Source organism: Frieseomelitta varia, unplaced genomic scaffold (genome assembly GCF_011392965.1).
Source record: "Frieseomelitta varia isolate USP_RPSP 00005682 unplaced genomic scaffold, Fvar_1.2 scaffold_996, whole genome shotgun sequence".
NCBI lineage: Eukaryota > Metazoa > Arthropoda > Insecta > Hymenoptera > Apidae > Frieseomelitta > Frieseomelitta varia.
Genome location: NW_025110807.1, coordinates 74,634 through 85,634, shown reverse-complemented (window position 1 = coordinate 85,634; position 11,001 = coordinate 74,634). Strand labels below are relative to the sequence as shown.

At 38.8% G+C, this 11,001-nt stretch overlaps 1 protein-coding gene across 1 annotated transcript in view; it reads left to right on the top strand.

Annotated features, from left to right (window-relative positions):
• LOC122538417 (eukaryotic translation initiation factor 5B-like) overlaps positions 1–10,801 on the top strand; it is a 28,396-nt gene extending 17,595 nt beyond the window's left edge. The window contains exons 5-6 of the mRNA XM_043672464.1: positions 4,938–5,099; positions 10,521–10,801. Of these exons, the coding sequence (XP_043528399.1) occupies positions 4,938–5,099; positions 10,521–10,628 (270 nt within the window). The 3' untranslated portion in view covers positions 10,629–10,801. The remainder of the gene's footprint in view (positions 1–4,937; positions 5,100–10,520) is intronic.
• The last annotated feature ends 200 nt before the right edge of the window (positions 10,802–11,001 follow it).

The following is an 11,001-nucleotide window of genomic DNA, read 5'->3' as shown; positions in this document are numbered from 1 at the left end:
TTTATCACTTCTCGATAATTTCTATCCAGTGACATACCGACGAGTTCGAAAAGAAAGCGACGAATTATTTTATACGGTTCGGTCACTCGTTATGGTCCGCAATCAGTTGCCAGCGCAAGTGGTTAAAAGCGATCGGACATAATTGACGTTCCCTGTAGCCAAGAGCCGACATATCGACGTTCGTGCGATCTCATATTTTTTCTTTTCTTTTTCTTTTTCTTTTTGAGTACAATTGAAGAAAAACGGAGCTCGAGTGGAAGTCCCTTTCCATTAATAAATATCGTAACGAGCGTTCTGCTTTATTACTGTATACAAGTATTCTCTCACGGTAATTTCTTCGGTGTCGTAAGAGAGGCTAATTAGTACGGCAAGCAAATATTTCGAAGTCGGCCACGAGTGGTTGTTTCCGGGCGGGAAGAGTAGAGTGACGTTAATTACCGGATAGATCGGGCGACAAACGTCGGTATTAATTAGTGGCGCAGTTTGTTACCGGTACGAAGTATCTGATGTCCGCGTATCGCTGGACGATACACTATCGTGTGTGGCACAGAGATAACGAGGCGACGAAACTACGAGTGATTTTATATGAAAAAAAAAAAAAAAAAAAAAAAAACGAAAGTCGAAGAGTAACAATAAAATTTCGCGATGCATGCGTTGACGCTCAAATCTCGTCGTGATATGCTTTGCAATGTATCTGTAGTATGTTTCGTATTTGATAAATTTTCAAATTTGATTGAAACGGTATTATGAAAAAATTGTGTTCTTCTTAACTTATCTTCGTAGATGGAATGACACTCCTATCGTTCGTTCACCTTTATTATAAATTATCGAATTTGATGAATTTCATTTAAACGAATGTTTGAAGTGTCGTTCGTTCTTTTCGACTTATTTTTTAGTCTATTACTACCAGATCGCTGTTATACGTATCCTACACACGGGAGAGCGAAAGAGAACGAACGTGGGACGCTGAGCAAACGGATGAAACGGATTGCTTTCAAAATATGACGCTGTTAACATACTAAATTAAATTCCAGTTCGAAGTAAGAAGAAAATAAATTTCTTTTAAATGAAATTCTTGTTTTCCCGTCGCTTGCTTCCCACGTGCCCCACGAGGCCTGAGACGCGCTTCGAGAGGAAAAAGAATCCATGGTGTGTAACCCACGCGAAAACGACCGAAGCAAGACGTCGTGTCGCGAATCCTCGCCAAACGCGTTCCCATCTTATTCCACCTCCTCTTCTTCCTCCTCTTCCTCCTTCCTTCTACTCGAAACAAGACGCTCGACAATTTTCCCAGTCGAACTCGAAAAAACAATTGGCCAAACCTGTTTAGTTCTTCCAGTCGCATTGCTAACGGAGAACGGAGATCACGATGGTGTCGCGCGAATTAACACGCCGCTCTTCCATCGTGAAAAACAAAGCGCTCGAACGCGCCTAGTACGCTGTCGGCGACACGAGTACTAACAACACTGACTTTCAGTTCAGATCCAGTGTCTTTTATCGAATTTTCTTGTAAATTACGATTCGTTCGTCAGAGTTACAGATTATGTATAATAATGTTGCACGACGGTTATGAATATCTCCAGATTACATTCTGCGAGGTGAAATAAATTTAATATTTCTGTACGTTTCAATCGTTCATTTTCGTGAATCTATTTGGACAAAAATATATCTTTTATCATATCTATTTTGGTGCTAGTCACGTTCCAATTGCGAAATGATTTCAATCATTTTATCTATAAAAACGAAGAAAAATTTCGAGATTAATAAATGCCGAAAGTTGATTAAGATTCTCTGACAAACGTAAAGTAAATTTAAATTATTATATGAAAATTTACTAAATTTAAATTATTAACATTAAAATTATATTTTAAATTCGAATTATTATTATTATATTCTAATAAATTTTACTTTGTTAGAATTGAGCTGATTCAACAAAATAAAATAAATGATTCAACAAATAGCATTATCAGCTATAAAGGCAGACGTCTACGCTCTAAAAAATAACTTTAAATAAAATAGCAGCTATTTGTTTTTGATGTACCGAATTTATGCCAAAAATTTCTACGTTTCTTGTTTATATCTTTCGAAATTGATAAAAATTAAAAAATCTTAGATCGCCAATCTCTAGTATATGTTACACTAATGATACGTACCAAGTTTCACGGTAATCGGTTGGTTAGATTCCGTGATATCTTGCACACCGTTTCTAAAAACCTAGTTTCGAGAAAAACGCGTTTAAAGTTTCGGAACGTCATTTTTCATATGTATCCTTTACTTACTTTTTTTTATTTATATATCGTGGCTCACAGTTCTTACAATTCACACAACTAAATTGAACCCAAGTCCCCTAATATTCGATTCACCAAAAGTAATATTTGAATCGCACGATTTACGCTGTATAATACTGCTTAAAGTTGCAAACAGCGATACAAATTCAATCGTTCTGTATCCGTGGATTTATTATTACACCCCAAAATAAGTCGTTTTAAAGGCTCGGACTTTTCCTATCTTATTTCTAACACTTCAAACTATTATTTAAAACAAAAACAACAACAAAAAAAATCGATTTTTTGAAAAGTTCGCACTGTCCTGACGCCTTAAGAATGATAACTGCACGAATCCTTTGGTACACGAAGAAAGAGCAGGAGATGTAAGAAAAGATGAAGAAAAAAAAAGGAAAGCGACAGAGGGACGGGCGAGCACACGGAACACGGGCGCGTACTTTCTCGGGATACACGCTTGCAATTATGTGTATATGGTAATGCGTACGATAGGGCACGGAGAGTGTCGAAAATCGGACGATCGCGCAACACCATAAAAGTAACCGTGAACGGAGAAACGGGATGAATATGGGAGAGAAAGAGAGAGGGGACCAAAAGGGACAAAGAACGAGTCTCGTGATTCGACTCGAGCTCGTGTGTGTGGGCATATTGCTCTTTCGGCGTAGGTTTCGAAATACACGACCGATCACGGTCCATCATATCCGACTGGTCATTGTCCATCGATTGATACTTCTTTATTTCTAATTTAAACTCGCACGGACCAGGATGCCGTACATTCAGAGCACGGAGAGGTCGTCGATTGATTAAACAATTAATTATTATTCTACATCAACTTGAAGTTAATCAATTGTCGCGTTACAGTTACGTGTTAAGGCGTTGAGTAGACATTGAGAATTATATAACAGCTATACTCCGTCTACCGCTAATACTTATCGCGTTTATTATGCAACGTACGAGCGTTGAATAACTCCAAGCGTAATTGAACGATAACGAACGTGTTGAAAAACGTCAAAGGAGATATAAAATAGGAATCACTCGCTTTCAGTTATTTCTGAAACAATTTCGCGAACCACTTGCCGCGAGTGTCTCCTCTTCGTTTCTCATTGTTGACGCGGTGTGAAATAACTGTGCCTTGCGACAGATTCTTCGATAAAGGCTATCGTAAACGATGTTTCCAACATTGTTCAAATGGGTGTACCGACAGTTAGATTATTATACGCACGGGGTCTCGTCGAGGGAACGTTTGAATAGATTGGCGAGTGGTCGGAGAAGGCAACGGTTAATTAGCCGTAATTATAGGCAATTCTTTGAAGAAGGATAAGCGGTAATCTGTGCGTGTCCCCAAGCGAAGTTGCGTCCGGGTTTATCGCCCACTTGGCGCTCTTGCAGCTGCAGGTGTGTTACGGCAATAACGCGATTCTGAACGACGTGCTCGAGCTTTCTTGCCACCATACGCTGCTCTATAGGGTGCTCTTGAATACACCGCTGACGCGCCTGCCACTTGTTCAAATTCGTTCTTCCCTCTCGTTCTTCCTCGAAAGAACGTTCGTCCAAACGAGATTCAGAGGCGCACGTCTGGCTGAGCCAGGTCGCACGAGCGTGTTGTAGTTTCGCAAACGGGCCGAGTTGAAGTAAAAATTTCGTGAAAAAACCGGAGGATCACCGCGTGTACGACGGCCCACAGGATATCCAGCAGCCTACGTGTCCGCGTATCTGCCTACTCGGTTCACCGATCCTTCGCCGGTATTCACGGCGAAAACCGTACCTACGTCCGAGTCGGCCCTCGACGACGCGCAATGCTCAGGTACTCGGTTTTCTCTCCCGACTTCCGGTCGCAGAAAGGAATGCATAGGCGGAGCTATACCCACGCAAAAGAGACACACGCCGATCGTGGATGGATAAAAGGCACGGTGACAAGCTGCGAAACAGCCTGCGTGAAAAATTCTCCGTTTTTTTCTTCCTCTTCTTTTTTCTGGAGATTCTTTTTATGCTCGTGTTCATGCTTGTCGCTACGAATCGATTATTCGATCGATTCGAGAAGCGTCTCGGACGAATTCCAGGGATGTTGGATGTTTTTTTTTTCACTTAGGACGTTGGAAATTAGAAAATAATCAGGCGACGTGCAACGCGTTTTTTTGAGTGGGTATAAAGTAGCCACGAGATGTGTTTTAGTTGTTATGATATTTATACGTTGATTAGATTCGAGCGTAAACAGAATATGTTTTATATTTATCTTTGATTTACATAGATAGATACTATCAATGTCAAATTTAATATTTTTTACTAATACTTCAGTTCACATTCTACGAAAAATAAGATGTAGAACCTAATTAAAAACACTTCGCTATAAAAGAAAAATATCAAGGATTATTCACGTAGGAAATTGGCAAATGAATGACGCACATGTTTAACAAAATATATTCTGCTCTTCATTTTATTTATTATAACGTCAATTAGATTTCGTGTCGTTTAGCAAATACCTTGCAATTTCGTTACCTTACGTTTGTATAATTATAAAAGTGAAGTGTATAGTCTGACAAAAAAAGGAACGCTTCGTTACGAAATAAAGATTATTTCTTGTAGCCACTCTAAAAATCATCGTAAAATCCATTAAGAAATGTTATTGATGAAAGATATTTCCGTTTCACTTTGCAGTTTGTGGAGTTGGGCGTGGTGACGAGTATAGAATATAATCACAAGCCCGTGGAGTCCGCGAGAAAGGGTCAAGAAGTCTGTGTGAAAATCGAGCCGATACCGGGCGAGGCGCCGAAAATGTTCGGCCGTCATTTCGACGAGAAGGACTTCGTCGTGAGCAAGGTAGGTAGCTTCAGCTTTATAATTCGTCCACGCGAACGAGTTGAGCAACGATTTACAAGACATTGTCGTGAACATTATATATGGGCAATTGCTCAATTCAGGAAACGTTATTTCACCGTAGTCATCATCGATGCTTGTAACGATGCTTATCACACTTTTGTTGGTCGTTCCGTGCCCTACTTTAATATCATTTTGGACCGTATAATACACCAACAGTACATGTAAGTACAGTTCGACAAAAAAAAAAAGCCGCAGCGTTCCGTGCCTGTTCGTTATCAGTAATCGTTATCGCGGGGGAAAAAAACGGGCGGGTAATTTCACGTTCCGATTTCTCTCTATAAAAGTGAATAGCTCGTTTAGTGAATTCGATTGCCCCTGAAATAATAAGGCGAACGTGCGTTTAACCCCTTGCACTCCGGTTAATTTTGTTGTACGATCTACCAGCAGCTCTCCAAGGCGTTTCTTGCGAACATTAACCCTTCGTGTCGAATTTATCAATGGTCTAAACACATCTTAATTAATTCGATCGACAACTATTTTTTGAAACGTTGGGAGAAGCAATTTTTTTTATTTTTATAAGATCTTTTGTGTGTGTATATATATATATATATATATATATATATATATATATATATATATATATATACTCATCGGAGAACGGATGTGTTGATAAATTTTTTTAGTAGTATACACATGTGCTAATACCAAAATAAATTATACGACAGATCTTATAAAAATAAAAAGATATATATATAGTATATTATATATATATAGTATATAGTGTGTATGTTTATATATATATATATATATATACACACTCATTAGAGAACGATGTTTGTTGATAAATTTTTTTAAAAATATACACATATGCTAGTACCAAAATAAATTATACGATAGATCTTATAAAAAATAAAAAGATATATATATATGTATATAGTATATAGTGTATATATATACTCATTAGAGTACGATGTTTGTTGATAAATTCTTTTAAAAATATACACATGTGCTAGTACCAAAATAAATTATACGACAGATCTTATAAAAATAATATATATACATATATAAAATATAAAATTTATTTAAAATATAAAACATAAAATATATATACATACATTATCAAGCTGCCGATTTTTATGCAAGTTCACAGTTCCCGAGTACGCGATTAAGGAAATAGTTTGCATGCCAAGCGTCATTGAAAATATGTTCCACAGACGCGTAAGTGCCCATATACTTTTGAGCGGTATTTCAGCGAGCACACCCGTAGCGGCGCTTATGGAGTGCGAAGGGTTAAACTGTGGCACACAGGCGCACGGTGAGGTTTACGGTGGCGTGGTTACGAAGGAAAGAAGGAACGATTACCAAGGTGAAACGTTTCAGCGTTTCGAGAAGCAGCTGCTTCGAAAGAATTCGATCGACAGGTGGTCCCGGCCGTTGATGAAATTCCGCTGCGAGAAAGAGAGAGACCGAGTATACGTTTTCGCTTCTTTTTTCCCTTTTCTTCTTCTTTTTTTTCCCCTCTTCTTTTTTTTTTTTTTTTTTTTTTCCCCAACCGTCGACCGAGCCGATTCGCATAGCTTTGCAATTTCATCGAAATCAGAGGCGAGCGAGACGGAAACGATCCTTATTAGTATGCAAGACTTTGGTCGAAAAAGGAAGATGCACATCCGGCTGCGATCAGGCGTCCACCCATCGACTTCCGGCCTTCGCAGAACTTCCATTCCGCCTCGCTCCCCACCTTCCCTCCACGCCGCCTCGCCTCTTTCTTTTCCGTCTTCCGCTTTGGATATCGACTGCAAATCGATCGGCCCCTAGTACCTTAATGGCATCGCGTACGCGGTACGCGTGTTTCGTTCCCATAAATTCGAATTAATCGATCGTACGACTCGCTCGGAAGCTATGCTCGTCAACCGTTAATTAAACTACATATATACAAATAGACACGATAATTGTTCGCACTATGAAATGAGACGAGTCCTCCTTTTCTTCGAGTATTAATCCTGCTAGGTATTCCTTCTTTTTCGTTCAGTATTAATCGCGCGCGTGCTTTCAGATTTTCAAAGTGAAAATTTAGATTTTCCATTCTCATGCATTTGTAGAAAATTTACGCGCGAACAATTATAAGTGTCTAAGTTACAATGTTTCAATCGTTTAATATTTATTCACCTGCATTTATAGGTTTTCAATTACACTCGCGAAAACATGAATTCATCGAACACTTGAATTATACGCAATATGTGCAAAATCTGAATTCCTTTCTCCAATATTTAGACTGAAGTCTAAGTGAATGAAGTCAATACCTGTATAAAAATTTGTTTCATCTGCTAGACACCGTGAGTCATTTATTTCGCATACTTTTACATCTCTTGTTAAATTACTAATATTACAATACTAATACTATACATTATAATATTATAATATAGTATATGCGCCTTGTATTTATTTATACAAATCTTCAACGAATGCACAAACATCCACGGTTTCCATTCTACGCGCGTGAAATTTAGAAATTTGTGTTATATCACGTGATGAAACTTGGAAATTCGTTTCGCCGGCAGGAGGCCGAAACACGGTACGGAATTCCGTGTTCAATAGCGTCAACTCCGTTTCCTCTACCTCTATCCGCGTTTTCCGGTTGTGCACGCGCTCACTCAACAGCCGGTGCGAGCACTTGTATGTGCACAGCCCGGTCTGGCTTCGGCATCTTTGTGTGGCTCCCAAGGCGAGCGGAAGTCGTCGTTACCGTTTGCTTCGTAGAATCGATTCCCCGGAATCACCTTGTTCCCACGATGATTTGTCAAGCGACGATTTTGCTCCTTTTCGTTCCTTAGCAACGCCGGAATTCTCGCTTTCCTCCCCTCTCCTTCGCTGGCTCGCCTCCTTAACCTCTCAAATTATACGCTCTGACTTCCGCCTGGCGGGAAGCTCAAACCTAAACCATCCAAGCTCGTGTACGTGCAGTAAAATCATCATCGTGGAGTACTCGGGGGGGGGGGGGGGGGGGATCGAAAAGTCGAATTCGATTAACCACTCGCGCTGGCAACTGATTGCGGACCGTAACGAGTGACCGAATCGTCTACAATAATTTAATTTAATTAACTCGATTATTATTGTATTACTTTATTATACTACTATATTTTATATTACTTTGTTATATTACTATAATATATTACTTTACATTATACCACTTTATTATATTACTACAAAGAGGTTCTAAAAATTTCTACGCTATACGAATTAAAATAACAACCGCGAAAGTTCGTCACCGGTTGCTAATCACCATTTTGCAAATGACGCGCAATCGCGATTGTATAGGGCCTTGTGTATAGAGTTTAGGCGAAACTTAGACCTCTTGCGCTGGAATGACGGTGCCAATCGAGAATTTTTTCTCTAAAAATTGCAATATTTTCCTGTTTCAAGTATATTCATGTACATAACCCGGGCAAAACAAACAGTAAGTTTATTACTTCCCAATAATTTCTATCCAAATTGTTGCATACGGTTATGGTGCACTCGTTATGGTCCGCAATCAGTTGCCAACGCAGCGTGGTCAAATGCGAACCAAGTTACCGATCGAGTACGAGACCACGAGTGGGTTACACTTCTCGAGAGATATCGAGAACCGGGTCTGGCTGTATAGGAAAACGTGCGCGGAAAGGTTTCACGGGTGGAGAGAAAAAGACGGACCCTTTGCTGTTCGTGCAACGTTGCACGGTTAGCGACAAAGGGCGGCGGGAACGAGTCGGCGAGGAGACAAAGACGAAAGTACGAAACGGAAACGGGACAGAGAAAGAGAGGCAAAGAATTCTACGGTGGACGAGAGCTGCGGTGCGTGTGCGCGTGTTTGCGGCCAGGGGGGGGAAAGGGAGAAAACCGAGAGAGAGCGTGAGAGCGAGCGAGAGAGAAAAGGAAAAGGAACGGCAAGGGAATGAAAGGGGTGGGAGGGAGTGAGAATGAGACGTAGAGGGAGAAGTAGCAGGGGCGTGGCGGGAGGCAGGCGTCCTCAATAGCCGCGTAAAACCACCATTGTGACCGATCCATGAATGAAACGGGACTTCCGGCCGGGAGTGGGGGCGGAAACAGTTGTAAAGCGTTACGTTAGTGAATGGACTGTGTGCGCGAGCATACGCCTGTCCTCGCGAAAACCGATTCAAGGAAATTATTCCTAGACGAGCAGCGCCATTTAGAACGGTTTTTGCAACCAACCTGCACGACCAACGATTCCAAGAGTTTACTGTAACGAGGAGTAACCACCTTCGATGGTTCACGTTGTATTTGTCGAAAGTGGTGGAAACTTTCGAATCGTCTTTTTTTTTTCTTTTTTTTTCTTTTCCTTTTTTTTTTTTTTTTTTTTTTTTTTCTTTTTTTTTTTTTTTTTTGCGGCGACTTTGGAAGTCAGTCGCGGATTTCGAGTTCATTCGAGGTTATCGAAAAGTGGAGTAATACTTATAGTGACGATATTGTATATATATATATATTTTTTTTTTGTAAAATTTATCTCGATTCGTCCAACTTAGGATTATGTATAGCACTAGCCAGAAGTTTCGGTACAGTTTTATCGCGCTTGTTTCACATTAGAACAGACATTTCCTTATAAAATATATTTGTATATATCACTTGATATTATGCACTCAAATTTCCAGTAATGTGATTCATAAATAAATAATATACTACTACTGGACTAAAATAATAAAAATAAATATATTACTACTATTATATAAATACTACTAGAATTCATTAATAAATAATATACTAATAAATATACTACTACTGGGCTAAAATAATAAAAATACTACACTATTAAATAATAAAATTAAATATACTACTATAAAGATACTATAACTAAAATACCTAAAAATATTATGCTACTAAAATAATAAAAATAAATATACTACTACTACTATATAAATATTACTAGAATTTATAAATAAATAATATACTAATAAATATACTACTACTGGGCTAAAATAATAAAAATATTATACTACTAAATAATAAAATTAAATATAGTACTATAAAGATACTATAACTAAAATACCTAAAATATCTAAAAATACTATACTACTAAAATAATAAAAATAAATATATTACTACTACTACTACTATATAAATACTACTAGAATTCATAAGTAAATAATATATTCATAATAAATAAAATACTGTCGAGAATATATCAACTCGCGATAGATAAGTTCAGTACTGTTTTTCGAGAAAATGCAAGTTAATCAAACAACTAATTATTAATATATTTTAAGAACAAATTCGAGAAATGTGAAAAGATACACGATGTTGCGCGAATATATATTTGCATCTTCCTCTATCTTTTTTACACTGTCGTCGTCGTTGTTATCTCGAAAATTAATTCGGTTCAAACCCGACACACCTTCTCTAGCAAAGGGTCCCCCTTCGTCTCTGTTACAGATAAGCAGACAGAGCATAGACGCTTGCAAGGAATACTTCAGGGACGATCTGGTGAAGACAGACTGGCAATTGATGGTCGAACTGAAAAAGCTCTTCCAGATACTCTAGGACATGCTGGACTGGGCGAAAACGTTGACGTTCCAACGACGATTTTACCGGCTGGCGAACATAGAAGCGAGGACCACGATCAACGAGGATGAGCACGCGAACCATCTTGGATCCGTTTTTGATCGTTGTCGATCGTTCACCGAATTTGTAATATACACGTCGAATTTCCCGTTCTTTGTGTCGTTGTCTTTGATATACGCAAATAATTGGCCACACGCCTTGCTTCATCCTGTGATCCCTCGGAACGTTCTTCGGGTTTCCCTGCACGTGATCCCTCTATTGAGAAACAAACCTGGAAATCGTTGAAGCTAGAAATCACGCATATTCAAACGTGTTTTCTTTTTTCTTTTTTTTTTTTTTTTTTTTTTTTTTT